This window comes from Pseudophryne corroboree, chromosome 1 (assembly GCF_028390025.1).
Source record: "Pseudophryne corroboree isolate aPseCor3 chromosome 1, aPseCor3.hap2, whole genome shotgun sequence".
Classification (NCBI taxonomy): Eukaryota; Metazoa; Chordata; class Amphibia; order Anura; family Myobatrachidae; genus Pseudophryne; species Pseudophryne corroboree.
In genome coordinates, this window is record NC_086444.1 from 98,510,640 (window position 1) to 98,530,533 (window position 19,894).

At 51.0% G+C, this 19,894-nt stretch overlaps 1 protein-coding gene across 1 annotated transcript in view; it reads left to right on the plus strand.

Moving 5' to 3' along the window:
• Positions 1 to 268: 268 nt before the first annotated feature.
• LOC135062022 (uncharacterized) overlaps positions 269 to 19,894 on the plus strand; it is a 100,053-nt gene continuing 80,427 nt past the window's right edge. Inside the window, exons 1-3 of the mRNA XM_063964105.1 lie at positions 269 to 841; positions 1,939 to 2,067; positions 2,187 to 5,108. Of these exons, the coding sequence (XP_063820175.1) occupies positions 269 to 841; positions 1,939 to 2,067; positions 2,187 to 5,108 (3,624 nt within the window). The remainder of the gene's footprint in view (positions 842 to 1,938; positions 2,068 to 2,186; positions 5,109 to 19,894) is intronic.

Genomic DNA, 19,894 nt, shown 5'->3' on the forward strand with positions numbered 1-19,894 from the left:
GAAGTGACGACACCTGCACAGCGGCAGGCAGTACATCCTTGTTAGGCCGCTCACATTTGGCGTAGTCGGCAGGATGGACGGAGATCAGTCACTACCCACAGCCGAGAAGCCATGGACAGATGTGCCGAAACTACCCACTCGGAGAGGCTCGACTGCCAGCTCCACTGATGTGGTACCGAGGGGAACGGACGACGAGCGACGAAGGTCATCGCGTCGACTCAACGTCGGACCAGCCCTCGCCCACCTACCCCGTTACGACGGTCGCAATATGACCTTAGAGGACTGGAAGGCCCGACTAAAGGCGACGTTTCTCATCTATCGGGTGCCCGACGACCTGCAGGTGCCCCTCGCCCTGAATTCTCTGGAAGGCGAGGCTCGTCGGACGATTCTTTTACGACCCGACGATGAACGCGAGGAACTGGAGGAGATCTATAGTATCCTGGGGGATATCTATGGGGACACCTCCTCGGCGGGGACCCTCCGGCAGCGTCTGTTTGGCCGGTTCCAGAGGGAGGACGAGTCCATTCCCCAGTATGCCAACGCCCTCCAGGAGATGATGGGAGAAGTACGTCGGAAAGACCCCGATGGGTTTGGGGCACTCACCAACACCAGTCAGATATTGCGAGATCAGTTCGCCATGGGACTCAGGAACGTGCCCCTGAGGCAGGTGATGCTGGATAAGATATCCCAGGATGACACCCTGACCTTCCATCAGGTGGAAATCGACGCCGTAGCCAGGGACCGCAATGCCAATTACGGGCCACACGCTGTCTTTCCCCAGTGGGTGCAGCCGATCTCCGCGCCCGTGGCTAGCAGGGAGACCAACCCATTAGAGACCTGTGTGCAAGACCTGAAAGAGGCCTTTCTCCGGGTGACCAAAGAGATGAGGGAAGAGGTCTCCCAGCTGAGGGAGGAGGTGTACCGGCGTGACCAGCGGGGCACGGAGTCCCGTGAGCGGGACACCAGGCGGCCCCGTGGACGAAGCACGGGACCCGACGGCCGTCCGGGAGAGGGCCGAGGCCCTCGTTGCTACCGCTGCCATCGGTACGGACATATTGCACGGACCTGTACCGAAGCAATCCCGGAGGCGCAGTTAAACTGACCTCCCTCGCGGTAACGGGACCACCCGTGGGGGAGAGCGATGAGGGGAGATCAGCCATTAACGAACAGGCTGAATTGGTAGGAGAGTGTCCCGTGGTAGTCAGCCGCCTCGGTGGGAAAGACCAGTCCTGCCTGTTGGATACCGGCTCTCAAGTATCCACCATTTCCGAGGCCTGTTTCCTTGAACACTACGCCCATCTCAAAAGTGAGGTGTCCGAGAGCTTCATTACCCTCACGGCAGCTAATAACCTACCCATCCCCGTGGTGGGGGTGGTGTGGATGGAAATGGTGGTTTGTGGCCGAGAGCTGGGTAGGAAGGGGCTGCTGGTAGTCAGCAGCCCGGGGCTGAGCCATGGCCCAGTGATCCTCGGGATGAATGTACTCCGACATCTCGACCAGCTCTTGTTCCAGGAAAATGGGCCACACTATTGGAAGAATCTGGGAGTCCGGCGCCCCGTCCAGCAGGCTCTCCAACAAGTGGGGCGACGGGGGACCAGGGCCCTAGGGGCAATCGATGAGCACCTGGGTCTTTTGAAGGTTTGTCACCACCAGCGCCTGGAGTTGCCACCTCGCCAAGAGGTCCTGATCCCTCTGGAAGTACGGACTCATCAGAGCCTAAATGGCATGGAGGTGATGGTAGAGCCCACTGATGTGCTGAGGGTAGGGTCTGGAGTGATGGTGGCACGTACCGTGTCGGTGGTGACCGGGGGGAAGGTCTCCGTCCGCCTTTGTAATCTCACCGATCAGCTTTGCCGAGTCCCAGCTGGGACAGTCATTGCTCAGGTGGTGGCGATTCACGAGGATAGCATTCAGGGTATGCGAAAACTCTCCCTACAGCCGGAGGCTTCCGAGGCATGGGCATTGTCTGTTCAAGTGGAGGAGCAGGAGGGGGCCTGCCCTGAGTGGAACGGTACAATTATCCGTACGCAGATGGACGTGTCGCTAGATGAGTGCGCGGCCGGGGACGTAGCCAAGCTGGACCAGATGCTCTGGAATCGTCAGAAGGTGTTCTCCCGGCATGAAGAGGATTTCGGGTATACGGAGGACCTACAGCATGAGATCCGCACCGGAGACGCCCCCCGGTTCGGGAGCGGTATCGGCCGATACCGCCCCGGTTGTACCAAGAAGTAAAGAGCATGTTGCGTCAGATGCTGGACAACCACGTGATCCAGGAGAGCAAGAGTCCATGGGCTGCACCCATTGTCCTAGTCCGGAAGAAGGACGGGACTATCCGGTTCTGTGTGGATTACCGGAAGTTGAATAGTTGCACCGTCCGGGACGCTTACCCTCTCCCTAGGATTGAGGAGTCCCTAGCTGCACTGGGCAATGCAAAATTCTTTTCGACCCTGGACCTGGCCAGTGGGTACTGGCAAGTGCCGGTAGCTCCCCAGGATAGGGAGAAGACCGCATTCGTTACTCCCATGGGGTTGTTCGAATTTTGCCGCATGCCGTTCGGGTTGAACAATGCGCCCGCCACATTCCAGCGGATGATGGAGAGGTGCTTGGGAGACTTGAATTTTGAGGCCTTGCTGATTTACCTGGACGACATCATCGTGTTCGCCGCGACCTTGGAGGAACACTTTGCTCGACTCGACAGGGTTCTGCAACGGTTGGAGGAGTACGGCCTGAAGCTCAAGCCCCGGAAGTGCCACCTGTTGAACTCCAGTTTGGAGTACCTCGGGCACGTGGTGTCACGCGATGGGGTGTACCCAACCCCCAGCAAGGTGGCGGCCGTCCAGGAATGGAAGGTGCCCACCACTGTCACGGAATTGCGGGCATTCCTGGGTTTGGTGGGGTACTACCGACGCTTCATCAAGGATTTCGCCCGGATTGCGGAACCCCTACATGCCTTGCTTCGAGGGATTGCGACCACGAAGAGAGCTGCCCTGGAGACTTGGGGAGAAGCGCAGAACCTGGCCTTTGACCGACTGAAGGCAAGTCTCACTGAGGCTCCAGTGTTGGGGTACGCAGATTTTGAGAAGCCCTTCGTTCTATACACGGATGGAAGTCTGCAGGGGTTGGGCGCGGTCTTGGCTCAGGTTCAGGATGGGCAGGAGCGGGTGATTGCTTACGGCAGTCGTAGCCTGCGAGAGACCGAAAGGAACCCAGACAACTACAGTTCCTTCAAGTTGGAATTGCTGGCGGTGGTGTGGGCTGTGACCGAGAAGTTTGCGGAGTACTTGACCGCCGCTCACGTGGATATTTTTACAGACAACAACCCCCTGGCGTACCTGGAGACCGCCAAGTTAGGCGCCTTGGAGCAACGGTGGGTGGCCAGGTTGGCCAAGTTCTCCTACAAGATTCGCTATCGATCGGGGAAGAGCAATACCAACGCGGATGCCCTGTCTCGCTTTCCAGTGGAAACCCCCGAACCTGGTGGAGAAGAAGATGACTGCGGAGAAGAAATGCCGGATCTCACTCGTGTGCGGCAGCCCGTGGGCGGAGAGTTGTGTCGACAGGACGCCCAGACTGCCTTACTTAGGTACACGGAGACGGACTGGGCACAGGAACAGCAGGCCGACGAAGGTTTGGACCTCATTCGACAGTGGGTACAGAGGGGTCATATGCCATCTCGCCGGGAGCAGGATGGGCTGACCGGGTTCTGTAGGAAGGTGGTGCGTCGTTGGGACCAATTGCGGGTCTGCGCTGGTACCCTACGGAGACAATGCTACTTGGAACAGGAAATGCGTACTGTTGAGCAGGTGGTCGTGCCAGAAGCCCGGGTGCGGTCAGTGGTGGAAGAGGCGCACGAGCAGGGGGCCCATTTGGGACCCTATAAAACATACCATTGGTTGAGACGCCAATATTTCGCCCCCCGGCTGCAAGCGGTCGTGGACCAGGTATGTCGTGAGTGCAGGAGGTGTGCGGTAGTTAAGCCGCAGGAACAGCATGTGCCCATCCAGACGATCCGGACCAGTCGGCCGCTGGAAATGCTGATGATCGACTACGTGTTGATCGGGGAGTCAGTAAGTGGACACCAGTATGCCCTGGTAATGACTGACCACTTCACTAAATTCACGGTAGTGGTCCCCACCCGGAACCAGACTGCGGAGTCAGCAACACGAGCGATCGTCGAACATTTCATTCGGCAGTACGGTTGCCCCGAGCGGATCCATTCGGATCAAGGGGCCTGTTTCCAGGGGCAGCTGATGGAACGCCTCTGCCAGCTTTATGGCGTTCAAAAGTCCCGCACAACACCTTACCACCCGCAGGGGAATGGCGCCTGCGAGAGATTTAACCGGACTCTGCTGCAGATGCTCCGCGTGTTGGAACGAGCTGAGAAGCAGCGATGGCCCGAACATGTTCAGGAACTGGTCTGGACTTATAACAACAGAGTCCATCACACCACGGGATTTTCCCCTTTTTTTTTGCTGTTCGGTCGACCAGGACGGGAGGCACACGACTTACAACTGTCCGGGACTGAGGAGGGAACGCCCCTCGCCCCTGCCGAATGGGTCGAGGACCACCGCCTGCGGCTGAAGGCGGCGCACGAGTTGGCTGGGAGGCTGATCGCAGACCACCAGCATCCACCTGTGAGGTCCCACGAGCCTGGGTCGCTGGCCGTGGGCCAGCGAGTGTTGGTGCGAGAGGTTCGCCCGGGGGGGAAACTGTCAGAACGGTGGGAAGTTACCCCGTACCTTGTGCGCCGTCGCTTGGCCCCAGGTGGGCCTGTGTATCAAGTGGAGTCTACTGATGGGACGGGACGCCTGCGCACGTTACATCGGAGTAAGCTGCGACCTTGTCCGTTCCTGGATCCGGTGAGCGGGGCTGAGTCCCCTGTAGCGGAGGACGGGGTGGGGGCCCCTGCCTGGGAAGCTCCGGCCCCTCTGTCAGATGAGGAATGGTGGTCGCCGGTCGAGGAGAATCGGCCAGAGGAGGCATCGGAGCCTCAACCCCCAGCCGATGTGGTTGCCTCCCCCCTACCAAGACGCTCTCTGCGTTCAAATAGGGGCGTCCCGGGCCCTCGCTACGCGGACCCGAACTTTGTGTGGTCGGATTCTTGCTTTGTGGGGACCACAAAGGACAAAGGGGGGGGAAATGTGAAGGGGATTGCCCCCTTCTCCCCGGCGGCGCGACGGGCGGCGGCGCGGCGGGCAGGTCCCAGTCTGGAGGGGCTTGCATCCGAAAGGATTCAAGCCCCTCCAATCACAGCGGCGCATTTCAAACGGCGTGCCAAGCGCGAGCCAATCAGGGCTCGCGCCTTGGCCACCAATCGGAGCTCGCCGCGGCGAGCCAATCGGAGCTCGCCGCGTCATAGCTCCGCCCGCTCCCAGCGCCATATAAGAGGCGCTGCGGAGCGGGAGCAGTCAGTCGAGCGGCGGACGGCGACGGGAGAAGAGCTCCAGTGGAAGACAGCGGGTCCGGCGGCGGCGGCAGAGCAGCAGAAGAAGACGTCGGCGGAGCAGAAGAAGACATCGGCGGTGCGGGAGAAGACGTCGGCGGAGCCAAGCAGGAAGGCAGAAGACGGCGACCAGCGACGGAAGTCCGGCGGAGAGTGCTGCAGCGTGTGGAGAGCAAAAGAGCTAACGAAGCTCCCCGCTGCAGCCTCTCCCTCCGCGACAGGTAGGCGGCCTTGGGCCACCTCCACTTATTTATAAACCCTCCCTAGAGCACCAGGGACAGGCACTAGGCCTGCGGGGAGAGTCAGGCCCTGTCGGCCTGTGCGCCCAGTAGGCAGGCTCCGGCCTGTGCCCACACCAGGCCTCCGGCCTGTGCCCACACCAGGCCTCCGGCCTGTGCCCACACCAGGCCTCCGGCCTGTGCCCACACCAGGCCTCCGGCCTGTGCCCACACCAGGCCTGCGCCCACACCAGGCCTCCGGCCTGCGCCCACACCAGGCCTCCGGCCTGCGCCCACACCAGGCCTCCGGCCTGCGCTCACACCAGGCCTCCGGCCTGCGCCTACAGCAGGCCTCCGGCCTGTGCCCTTCACCCAGGCCTGCGCCCTTCACCCAGACCTCCAGCCTGCGCCCCTCACCCAGACCTCCAGCCTGCGCCCCTCACCCAGGCCTCCGGCCTGCGCCCCTCATTCAGGCTCCTGCCTGCGCCCCCTCCGGCTGGAAGTGGGCTGTGCAGCAGCTCTTCAGGGATCAGTGGCTGTTGTTTGAAGCCGACCGGCCCCACGCGGTGTATGGCCCAGGGGATTGGAAGTGTGGAGTAACGTTCCCGTCCCACACGTCGCCATCCCCCGGCCGTCGGGAGTGGGCCACCGTCTGCTCTAGACCCCCGTCCTTCATTGCGAGCCAAAGGCACCGGCCGGTGTCCAACATCTGGAAGGTAGGACTGGTAAATCGGGGTATACTGTTGGGCCGGGGAATTGTTCCACTGACTTGCCGGGTAGTGAACGTGATTAATTAGTCCGGTCTCTGTTTGATTGGGGTAGAACCAGTGGCCTCCAGTTTAAGTTAGTTTGTTTAGGCAGGCGTAGTTGGCTGTATCGTTGTTAGCCGTAGAGTAGCCTGCAGGTAGGGAGGCTGTTCTTCTTGCCCCAACAGGAGCGGAGAGGTGCGACAATCAAGGTGACCCGCAAGTTGGAAGTGAGTATCACCCTGTGCCTGTCTGTCTGTCATTCCCCCCCCCTGTATACCGGTCGGGAGGGTTTGCTCGCGGACGCGAGGACCCCCCTCTCACCACACAACGTGCGAGAGTGCGAGTGTGTGAGAATTGGGTAGCTGAGGCCTATTGGCCAGTGATGACCTTCCGCCCAGCCGGTGAAGGTCGCGGCTACCCCTGACGTGTCCCGTACTCTAGGCGGAGGTCGGGCGTACGTCTCAACCGGCATATCCCTCTCTTTCCAGACCCCCGTCGTCCGCGGTGAGGTGGTGTTCGCGCTGGTGCCGGGTCCGGAGAGCGGAGTCCCTACGCATCTGGATATCGTCTGTGACGGCGTTGCACAGGTGGGTGAAGTGACGACACCTGCACAGCGGCAGGCAGTACATCCTTGTTAGGCCGCTCACATAAGCTGCAAACTAGGTGTCCTGTTAGTTGCTTTTCATTTTACCTTTGTATGCCTTACTGCCATGTTTTACTTATAGCACAGTGTAATCTATGTAGTGGACCCAAAATGGCTGCCTCACATGGTACTCTCTTGTGTAGAATAAACAATGCATGGTTTTAAACTCTCCTAATATATTTGTCTCCCTAAGTATGTGTCATTTCTTCACCTTTTGAGAGAATTTATTTATTAAGACAACTTCAAGCAAAATATATTTAAAAAATAAATGTCTATTTTTATTTTAAGCAAAATATAGCCTATTTTTGTTCTACTACTACTACTTCTTCTTCTTCTTGTTCTTCTTCTTCTTCTTCTTCTTCTTCTTCTTCTTCTTCTTCTTCTTCTTCTCCTTCTTCTTTGTCTTCCTCTTCTTTAAAAACACCACACCGTCTTTAAGAAAAAAGTTTATTAGTCAGGGTCTTCACCTGGGGGCGGCAGCCTTTAAGTTCTTTAGCATGGCTGTCGCCTTCCCAGGGCTTCCAGCTTCTTCACCTGGTGGGCGGCGGCTGTTAAGCTCTTTTGCATAGCACTTGGAGAACCACAATTGCCAGCATGTCTGGACATAAAGGGCCCCCTGGCACCTGTAAAGAAAATATTAAAATAAAAACACCACACCGTCTTTAATTTTTTTTTTATTAGTCAGGGTCTTCACTTGGGGGGCCGCCGCCTCCCCAGGGCTTCCGTCGTCTTTCTCCGGCGTCTTCACCTGGGAGGCAGCGGCCTTTAAGCTCTTTTGCATGGCTGCCGCCTTCCCGGGGCTTCCAGCGTCTTCACCTGGTGGATGGTGGCTGTTAAGCTTTTTTGCATAGCACTTGGAGAACCACAAGTGCCAGCATGTCCGGACATAAAGGGCCCACTGGCACCTGTAGTCCACCTGTAAAAAAAAAAAATTAAAATAAAAACACCACTCCGTCTTTAAAAAAAAGTTTATTAGTCAGGGTCTTCACCTGGGGGCGGCGGCCTTTAAGCTTTTTTTGCATGGCTGCCGCCTCTCCAGGGCTTCCGACGCCTTCACCTGGGGAGCCGCCGCCTCCCCAGGGCTTCCAGCGTCTTCACCGGGGAGGCAGCGGCCTTTAAGCTCTTTTGCATGGCTGCCGCCTTCCCAGGGCTTCCAGCGTCTTCACCTGGTGGGCGGCAGCCGTTAAGCTCTTTTGCATAGCACTTGGAGAACCACAAGTGCCAGCGTGTCCGGACATAAAGGGCCCGCTGGCACCTGTAGTCCACCTGTAAAGAAAATATTAAAATAAAAACACCACACCATCTTTAAAAAAAAGTTTATTATTCAGGGTCTTCACCTGGAGGCGGCGGCCTTTAAGCCATCCAAGACTTCCAGCGTCTTCTTTCTTCAGGAGCTCTTCCGCCGTCGGACTGACGCCGATGCCTCGTGCTGACTTATATAAGTCAGCCGGAGGGGCCGGGGTGATGACGCAGCGAGCCGTGATTGGCTCGTGGTTGCCATCTTGAATTTAAAAAATTACGCTGAGGTGCCATTTTTGAAATTGGTACTGCTCCGCTGCCAAACTCTGCAGAATGGCAGTGCCACTAATACTCTCACTTCCACCAATGCCCACACCTCCGCGCACCCATATAGTGATGGCAGCGGATCCAGTGACGGATCCTCTGGCCAATCACTGTGGCCTCACTGACAGGGGTGTGCTTTCATGGGTTGAAAGCACGTCCCTGTATGAAAGCAGCACCTCTAATGGTGCCGCTTTCCCATGCATTTCCAATGGACTTTTAATACCCATGGCTAGGCCCCGCCCACCCCCGCCCCCCGCTCCCACACCCTTCCCCATTCACACTGGGAGGTACCACGATCGGTGCCTCCCAAACACATTTAAACAGGGATAATGATTAGATTAATATAAAGGAGATACTTATGACACAGAATACAGTATGTGTCATAAGTATCTTCTTTATATTATTTTAATCATTAACGACAGGGGAGGCACTGCCTCCCCTGCCTTCCCTGACTGCACGTCCCTGGTTTGCCCAGACCACCCGCCCTCCAACTAACCTTGCCTAACCCAGTCTTCCCATCTGTCACCTCAAATCTGATATCTTGACCTATTTACCCGGCAGGAGAAAAACGCACCTATACGTCAATGGTTAGAGAGTGAAAAAAGAGAGCAAGAAATGAGTGGGGCATGGAGAGCCCACCGGGGGAATGCAGAGGTAAAGGCCCATGCTTAGGGGTGTGGCCTGCTGCCACAGAGGCTTGGCTAACATGGTATAGGGCCCATGATAAATATATATAGTAAATACTGCTAGTACATGCATGATAATGTACCAGATTAATAACTGCAATGCACTGTAGATAATATGTATAATGTACAATTCAAGTGCACAGACGGGACCTGATCCATAGACGAGGAGGTGGGCCCCCAGACAGTAGGGCCCACCGGTGGTTTCCCCTGTACCCCTATGGGTTATGACTGTCCCCCTCCCCCCACACTCCCTGAGTGGGAATGAGGGGGGAGGGGGACAGTCATAGCCACCATAGCATTCATTTCTGACGCTAACAGGAATTACAACTGTACGAATGTAGCTATTCTCATTGTGGCTACATCTTAAGGCGATTGCGCCTTGTTAGTCGCGACCGCACCGCGTACATCTGGACATCTAAGACATGTGTGTGCCCCATTCACATGGATGGGGGCGGCAAATGCCGCAACTCGACAAAACTAGGCACAGGTGCGCATAGCTGCGTCGAGGGTGCACGTTTCCCTCAGATGTAGCCATGATCAGCATGGCTACATCTGTATATAGTATTGGATAAAAACAAGAGTTGTTCGCTCGTTGCCGATTTTCGTTATTTTGCGATTTTCCACTTACTGCGCATGCGCAATGCCCGCAGTGCGACTGCGCCAAGTAAATTTGCTATGCAGTTAGGTATTTTACTCACGGCATTACGAGTTTTTTTCTTCGTTCTGGTGATTGTAATGTGATTGACAGGAAGTGGATGTTTCTAGGTGGAAACTGGCCGTTTTGTGGGTGTGTTGGAAAAAACGCTACCGTTTCTGGGAAAAACGCGGGAGTGGCTGGAGAAACGGGGGAGTGTCTGGGCGAACGCTGGGTGTGTTTGTGACGTCAAACCAGGAACGAAACTGACTGAACTGATCGCAATGGCTGAGTAAGTCCGGAGCTACTCAGAAACTGCTAAGAAAGGTCTATTCGCAATATTGCGAATCCGTCGGTCGCAATTTTGAGAAGCTAAGATTCACACCCAGTAGGCGGCGACTTAGCGTGTGCAAAGCTGCTAAAAGCAGCTTGCGAGCGAACAACTCGGAATGAGGGCCTTAGTGGCATCTAATCTTGTGATGTATATTTTATATTTTACAAATAGAGCCTGATTAAGGATGGATCGCAATCGCAATAAGCGATCCAACAGTAAAAATTGCTAAGAGGATGCGGGATCCTGCGCAGGGCCCATCCTGCGCATACGCCTGCATTTTCTACGGCGCCCCACAGAAAATGCGATTGCTTCTGCCTGTCTATGAGGCAGAGATGGTCACGGGGGGGGAGGTAACGCTTCATTTCAAAGACGAAGATGGAGTATTGCGGGGACGAGACTTCAAAACAGGGGCGGCAACGGAGAAACAGGGGGCGTAGTCGGTGCAGCTGCATGACATCATACGCAGCCGATGCTATCACAAAAATGGCTGTGGGTCTCATGCGGGCGCCTAACATGTGGGGCATACTAGCCCTGTGCTGGGCGTCCCCCCGCATGTCAGAGAATCTGATCATAAATGTGCTAAATTTAGCACATCTAGGATCAGGTCTGAATCACCCCCATGGAACAAAAAAAAGGCCCAAATTATGTGATTTTAGTTTTGTTTGTCAATTTTTGAAAACAAAAAAACAAAACCAGTCACGGCAGTTTGGCAAAAACCAAATACAAAGCTGGATAACGAATCAGGGCCAATTGCAAATCCAGCAAAAATGGTCCTGTGCACATCTCTAGTAATATTCTAATACCACATTGAGTTTGCTAGCATTGTATGCCTAGGGATGTGCTGATATGAGACATTCCCTTTAACTCCTGTTTTATTGAGTTTAATAAATTATTCCTGTAGTTTAGCTGGTCATTCAAAACTTGGGATCAGTGCTACCATATGGTCCCTACTGGTCTGCACATGTGCACTGATGTTGCTTGCTAACTGGTAGCTGCATTAGAAGTTGTTGCATTCCACAGGAGTAGCTAGCTGCTTATATCCAGTTTTGCGTTCCACATGCTACAGTTCGGGAGCACCAGTGCCACATTTTACACATGGTACCCTGAGGTTACCGGCAGAGAGGTGCATCTCTGCCTGACCGATTACGTGACTTAAGTGTTGAACAGTGTATTGTTGCTATAGGATGTGATACCACTACCAGGCAGGCCATGTGGTCCAAATTAAACTACTGTACATGTAGTTTGCTGTCTTTTTGTACATTATTCTGTTGGTATAAACATACTTGCCTACTCTCCCTCATTCTGCAGGAGACTCCCTGAAATAGAAGAAATCTCCCAAACTCCCTGAATAGTCCAGCAATCTCACTGATTGCACCTTAACCCCTGATGGGGGGTAAGGTAGAGAATAGAATAACAGTTGGTAAGAGTAATTCTAGAAAGGCACTTGTAAATAATGGTAAGTTACCATTAAAGCAAAAGGGCAAAGGAAATATTAACATAAAATGTCTGCTTGCGAAAGCAAGAAGCCTATCAGGTAAAATGGGGGAATTGGAATGGCAAGTATCAAAAAATCAGTATGATATTATAGGTATTTCGGAAACATGGTGGGACGACTCTCACGACTGGGTTACTAATTTGGAGGGATATTCACTTCTCAGGAGGGACAGGGCTACCAAAAGGGGAGGAGGGGTATGTCTCTATGTAAAACCATCTCTAAAACCAAACTTAATATATGTTATTTACGAGGGGACTGGTGATAATGTGGAATCACTATGGGTTGAGATCACTAGTGGGGGCACTGAAATAAAGAAACTAGTAATTGGCACGTGCTACAAGCAACCAGATATTAGCATACGTGACGAGGAACTGCTCTCACAGCAAATTGAAAAAGCTGCGGGAATGGGGGACATCCTAGTGTTAGGGTATTTTTAACTATCCAGGTATAAACTGGAGTAACGATTCATGTGTAAAAATTAGGAGCAGCAGGATTCTAAACACATTAAAGGATCAATACTTGTCTCAATTAGTCGAGGACCCAACCAGAGGTTATAATGTTCTGGACCAAGTTATTACCAATAATGTGGACATTATATCAAACATTACAGTTGGGGAGACCTTGGGAAACAGTGATCACTATATGATCACATTCAGCATCAGTTTCAAGAAACATAGCTATAAGGAATCAACAAAAACATTCAACTTTAGAAAAGCTAACTTCAATATGCTAAACGACATTGACTGGGAAGTTTTGTTTCATAGTAAAGACACATCGGAAATGTGGGATGCTTTAAAAGGGTTGCTTGATAGCAATATTCACAAATTCATACCCTTGGGCAGTAAATGCAAGAGTAATGTACTCAAATCAATGTGGCTTAATAAGGATGTCAAAGAAGCAATGGCTAAAAAGAGGTGTTCTTTTAAAGCATTTAAAACTAATGGAGGGGAGGAGTCATTCCAGTATTACAAAGAATGCAATAAAAGATGCAAAAAAGTAATAAGGGCAGCTACAATTGTAAACGAAAAACAAATTGCTATAGAGAATAAAGCCAATCCCAAAGAGTTTTATAATTACATAAACATTAAAGGGTTAAAAAAATAGAACATAGGCCCATTAAAAGATGAACTGTGAGCCTTGGAAACGATGTCAAAATAAAAGCGGATATACTGAACAGCTTTTTTTCACCAGGGAGGATCAGACGGTGTTAGTAGTGCATAACGACAGTGAAGGTAATGATTCTTGGCTAGATGCTTGTTTAAGTGAGGAAATAGTCCTGGAGAGACTAAGCAACATAAAGATTAATAAATCACCGGGACCAAATGGTTTTCATACGAGGGTTATTATGGAGCTTAAGGCACAGCTTGCAAGACCCTTATACTTGATTTTCTATAGTTCCATTAAATCGGGTATGGTACCGATGGATTGGCGTATAGCTGAGGTAGTGCCATTATTTAAAAAGGGTTCTAAAAAATCATCCTGGGTACTATAGACCAGTTAGTTTAACCTCTATAGTGGGTAAAATATTGGAAGGAATTTTGAGGGATAGCATAGAGGATTATCTGCGGAATACTAAGTTTATGAGCAGGAGTTAGCATGGGTTTGTGAGCGACAGATCATGTCAAACTAACTTAATTAGCTTCTACGACGAAGTGAGCGATAATCTTAACCAGGGAAAAGCAGTGGATGTGGTCTATTTAGATTTTGCAAAAGCCTTCAATACAGTGCCTCACAAGAGACTGATCATCAAATTAAGGGAACTTGGCCTAGGATACACTATTTGTACATGGATAGGTAATTGGCTGGATAACAGGGTACAACGAGTAGTGGTCAATGAGATGTTCTCCAGCTGGGCACTAGTAGTCAGCGGTATACCACAAGGGTCCATATTTGGTCCGCTACTGTTCAATATATGTATTAATGACCTAGGAATAGGCCTGGGAAGCAGAGTATCAATCTTTGCAGATGATACTAAACTGTGTAAGGTAATTAATTCAGAAATAGATGTGGAGTCTCTACAGAATGACTTATTTAAACTTGAATTCTGGGTGTCTAAATGGGGAATGAGGTTCAATATTGAAAAATGCAAAGCTATGCATTTTGGGATTAAAAACAAACTTGCATCCTATTCACTTAATGGGGAAAATATAGTGGTATCAGTAGTGGAAAAAGATTTTGGGGTCCTCATAGATAATACACTCAATAGCAGTACACAGTGTTAAAATGCAGTGAAGAAGACAAGTAAAGTCCTTCCTTGCATAAAACGGGGTATTGAGACCAGGGACGAGGATGTAATCATGCCGTTGTACAAATCATTGGAACGTCCGCACCTGGAATATTGTGTTAAGTTTTTGGCACCATATTATAGAAAAGATATTGGAGAACTCGAAAGAGTTCAAAGGCGTGCTACTAAACTGATTAAAGGGTTAGAGACACTGGAGTACGAGAAAAGGCTAACTATGTTAAATATGTATACTCTAGAAAAGAGGCGTCTAAGAGGAGATATTATTAATATCTTCAAATATGTAAAGGGTCATTACAAGGAGTTAGCAGGGGATTTGTTTATTAATAGAACTCTGTATAGGACACATGGACACTCACTGAGGTTAGAGGAGAGAAAATTCCATACAAAACGTAGGAAGGGGTTCTTCAGGGCAATAAAGATTTGGAACTCCCTGCCGGAGAAGGTAATAATGGCGGACTCTGTAAATGCATTCAAAATCAGATTGGACAGCTTTCTCGCTGAAAACAGTATAACCTGGGCAGAGTCAAGGTCTGCAGAAGCATGACCGGAACACCAACTGTCAGTGCAGTGCTATATGCTGGAAGTCCAACTGCACTAAGTGAGTGTAATAATTCCACTCATACTGTATAGTCATTTTGGACAGGTTGGTATTGGGTGATCGGTGGTTGGGAGACTGGCGGTCACCATACCGACGCCGGGATTCCGTCCGTCAGATGGCCAGCAGGGGGGATTTCGGCCAGCACAACAAAGACCCTTGCGGGCTCGTTGCGCTTGCCACAGGTTCTATCCCACTCTATGGGAATAGTCCCTGTTGCTCGGCATGCCAACTGGCGGGCTAGTCAGTGTTCATGATGCCAGCGCTGGTATTGTAACCGCATCCTTTTTGGACTTGAGGAGCCTGCACACTGCAAGCATCTGGTTGTTCATTTATTGTTCCTCTCCCTGATGTTAGATCGAGACCATACATACCTCAATCCTTTTCTAGGTCACTAAGCTATACAACAGTGAAAATGTGATATAAATTCATACAGTAGTTTTTGTGTGATGCCAGAACGTACAGACACAGTCTAAATTTCACTTTTTTTTTGTCTCCATGGTCCATAAACAGTCCCTAGAAGTATAATTCTCAATAAAAAAATGTCTATGTACAGACACAACCCTTACAGTTTTATTATATGTATATATTTTTATTGTAGGGTGTCCCTATTTATCTTTGGCTATGTAAGGCTTTGTGTGAACCCAATTTCCACTGTTGTTATGTTGTTTATTACTGTACCGGTGTTTCAATGATAACCTAATTTAAGGACAAAACGATGAAAACTAGTGTGCCCTGAGCAGTCTCCAGGTGTGCCGCCATAGAAGCACATCCAGGCCCGTCAGTGTTTTGCCGTTACTGAGGCCCTGGAATGATCAATACTGATGGGTTTAGTGGTTGCAGAGCCAGTTCTTATTTAGGACCCGGGCAGTGTTGGGCTCTTCTGGCTTTCTCAGATGTGGCTCAGGCGTTACCTATGGAGAAGCTGTAACATGACATCATAGGACATGCAACTGCACCATGCATCACCATTATATTTGAATGTGCCTTGGCAATACTTAAATCTTGTTCAGTGTGCCGCGAGATGTAAAGGGTTGAAAATCTCTTTGCTACAGTGTCGTCACCATGTTGTTATAAAAACAACAAAAGACGAGCATTGGTAAAGGGGCTGCTGGAGGGGCCTGGCAGAAGCCCCAGTTTGCTATCCCTCCCCAGTATGCCTGTGCTGTAGCCAGTGGCAGTGGCGCCGTCTTCATGGTGATTTCTTTGGGAAGATGGCACTGCACATAGAAAGCAAAGACTCTGGCACTGCTCCTGATTGGCTTCTGGTCCGTGAACACGGACCGGCACCTGATTTAAGATACCTGTGCCATCGCCGGAGATTGGACTGGGGAGCAAGAGAGGTGTGCGCTGTGCTCTCCTGCCCTCGATGCAAGCAAGGTGTTATGATTCCAGCACTCTGGTCAGAGGAGATCTTATGGCAAGGACCGGAGCACTGGAACGGAATGCTGGGGAAGGGAGCAGGACAGGAAAATAGCCCCTGGCGCCCTAACTCTGTTGTCTCACCCGTGTTGTCAGAAATCCCCTGCGAGACTATGGTTTCTTGAGCCCTTGGCAGCCCCGTTTGAAGGGCGGATTATGTCTGCCCAACTCCGATGCCCCCCGGTCTTAATGAGAGACAAAGGGAAACCCGAGACAGGGTGATAACAAGAGGCCCTCTAACTAAACAACCAGGCCAGGGGCTAAGCAAACTCAAAACTATAATATGTGCGGAGAAACCGCCAGGGAAAAGGACAACCAAAATATCCACTTGTCCAATTCTCCTACCCGGCACCGCCGAGTACCAGAGAGGACTTGTGGAAGCCAAACCCTCCGCAAATGCTCCAAACTCAAAATATAAAAGGTAAAGCGGCTGAGCCGCAACACACGGCAGAGCCGCAACTCACGAACACCACTGGATATAAAACGGTGATCATTCAGGACTCCAGGGAACCAAACGACCTCTTGGGATGAGATGACAACTCCCGAATACCGGACTTCTGAGGACTGGAATGACCGGATACAGCAGGGCTGGAAACAGACTCTCAGCAAACAAAGGCAGCATGCAGGAAGCTATTACCGGCGTCTGTGAGAAGCCCTGGGAGTGTATTTAACAAGGAGTCCTCCAATCAGCTGCTAAAGGCTGATTAGAATAAATGCCGTGCAGCTGCCTTGCTGCACGGCCAGAGAGCAGGTGAATATCTTAATTTCCTAAAGCCTAGCAACGGGGAACGCGGTCCGCCAGTCGCGTCCCCGTTGCTAGGGTCCGTGCGGCTCAGCGCGCCCGGCGTCTAGCATTGCTAGGGAGCCGGCGGCTGTACGCGCACGGCGTCTCTAGTTGCTAGGCGCCGGGCCGCGCAGACAAGCGGACCCCGGCGCCTAACAGTACCCCCCCCTTGAGGAGGGGTCAAGGAACCCCTAACGCCAGGTTTCTGAGGAAATTCCCGAAAAAATGCCCTCTTGAGCCTCGGGGCATGAAGATCCTTATCCAGGACCCAAGACCTTTCCTCCGGACCATAGCCTTTCCAGTGAACCAGAAAATACAGCCGACCCCGGGACAATTTGGAATCGAGAACCTTCTCTACCAAGAACTCCTGTTGTCCCTGTACATCCACTGGAGATCTACCCTGAGAGATCTTCCGAGGAAATCTACTGGAAGAAACGTATTGTTTCAACAGGGAACAATGAAATGTATTTCCAATCCTGAGAGATCTTGGTAAACGTAACCGAAAGGCAACTGGGTTGACTCTTTTAATAATAAGAAATGGCCCAATAAATTTGGGTCCCAGTCTAGCCGAGGATTGTCGAAGCCTGACGTTGCGAGTCGACAACCACACCCTATCTCCCACCTTAAAAGTGCAAGGACGTCGGAGCCTGTCAGAAAATTTCTTCTCTCGAAAGGCCGCTTTTCTGATAGCAAGGTGCACCTTTTTCCAAATGGCTCTGAGATGGGAGGTTAAGGTTAGCGAGGAGACTGAGGAATGATGAAAAAAAGAATTAGCTCTGGGGTGAAAACCAAAAACTGAAAAGAATGGAGACTCTTTAGTGGAGGAATGACAAGAATTATTGTAAGCAAATTCAGCCAACGGAAGAAACTCGGACCAATCATTCTGGAGTTTGGCTGAATACAAGCGCAAATATTGTTTCAATGATTGGTTAACTCGTTCGGTTTGCCCGTTGGATTGTGGGTGGTAACCGGATGTTAACGACAATTTCATCTTCAATGAGGCACAAAAACATTTCCAGAATTGTGCGATGAATTGTGGACCCCGATCAGAAACAATATCAGTAGGCAACCCATGGAGCCTGAATACATGGCGGAGAAACAAAACTGCCAACCCTTGGGCAGAAGGCAATCGGGAAAGAGCAATAAAATGAGCCATTTTCCTAAAACGGTCCACTACCACCCATATGACTCGGAATCCGGCTAAAAGGGGAAGGTCAACCACAAAATCCATGGAAATATGAGACCACGGCCTGAGAGGAACATTTAAGGGCATAAGTTGCCCGATAGGCAAGGAACGGGGAACCTTATGCTGTGCACAAACCTGACATGAATAAACAAATTCCTTGACGTCTTTAGAAAGACCAGGCCACCATACTGAGCGAGAGACTAACTCCAATGTCTTAGAGACTCCTGGATGCCCTGAAACTTTGTTATCATGGAATTCCGTTAAAACAGTAGCTCTCAAAAACTCAGGGACGTAAAGACGACCAGCAGGAGTAATTCTAGGAGCTTGGTGTTGAAGCTGTTTTAACTGGGTAAATAAATCTTGTGTGAGGCCCGCCCAGATGACCGAAGATGGAAGTATGGGGGTAACAGGATTGTTATTGTGAACCGGAAGAAAGCTACGTGACAGGGCATCAGCCTTAGTATTCTTGGAACCAGGCCTGAAAGTGATTATAAATTTGAAACGCGTAAAAAATAATGCCCAACGTGCCTGCCGTGCATTAAGCCGCTTAGCCGATTCAATGTATTGCAGGTTCTTATGGTCAGTCAATACCGAAATAGTATGTTTTGCTCCCTCCAGCCAATGCCTCCACTCCTCGAAAGCCCACTTTACCGCCAGTAACTCCCGATTACCAACGTCATAGTTGGATTCAGCGGAGGAGAATTTCCTGGACAAAAAGGCACAAGGATGTAACTCCAGAGACTCCGGATCCTTTTGAGAAAGGATAGCCCCCACTCCAACCTCCGAGGCATCAACCTCCACCACAAGGGGCAATTCCGGATTAGGATGTCTGAGGACTGGAGCCGAGACAAAGGCTTGTTTCTAGAGATGAGCGGGTTCGGTTTCTCTGAATCCGAACCCGCACGAACTTCATGTTTTTTTTCACGGGTCCGAGCGACTCGGATCTTCCCGCCTTGCTCGGTTAACCCGAGCGCGCCCGAACGTCATCATGACGCTGTCGGATTCTCGCGAGACTTGGATTCTATATAAGGAGCCGCGCGTCGCCGCCATTTTCACACGTGCATTGAGATTGATAGGGAGAGGACGTGGCTGGCGTCCTCTCCATTTAGATTAGAAGAGAGAGAGAGAGAGATTGACCTGATTTACTGGAGATTAGGAGTACTGTAGAACTGTAGAGAGTGCAGAGTTTACTAGTGACTGACCACAGTGACCACCAGACAGTGCAGTTTTATTTAATATATCCGTTCTCTGCCTGAAAAAAACGATACACAGTGACTCAGTCACATACCATATCTGTGTGCACTGCTCAGCCCAGTGTGCTGCATCATCTATGTATATATCTGACTGTGCTCAGCTCACACATCTTATAATTGTGGGGGAGACTGGGGAGCACTGCAGTGCCAGTTATAGGTTATAGCAGGAGCCAGGAGTACATATTATTATTAAAATTAAACAGTGCACACTTTTGCTGCAGGAGTGCCACTGCCAGTGTGACTGACCAGTGACCTGACCACACTGACCACCAGTATAGTTAGTAGTATAGTATACTATATTGTGATTGCCTGAAAAAGTTAAACACTCGTATCTGACTGTGCTCAGCTCACACATCTTATAATTGTGGGGGAGACTGGGGAGCACTGCAGTGCCAGTTATAGGTTATAGCAGGAGCCAGGAGTACATATTATTATTAAAATTAAACAGTGCACACTTTTGCTGCAGGAGTGCCACTGCCAGTGTGACTGACCAGTGACCTGACCACACTGACCACCAGTATAGTTAGTAGTATAGTATACTATATTGTGATTGCCTGAAAAAGTTAAACACTCGTCGTGTGACTTCACTTGTGTGGTGTTTTTTTTTTTATTCTATAAAAAACTCATTCTGCTGACAGACAGTG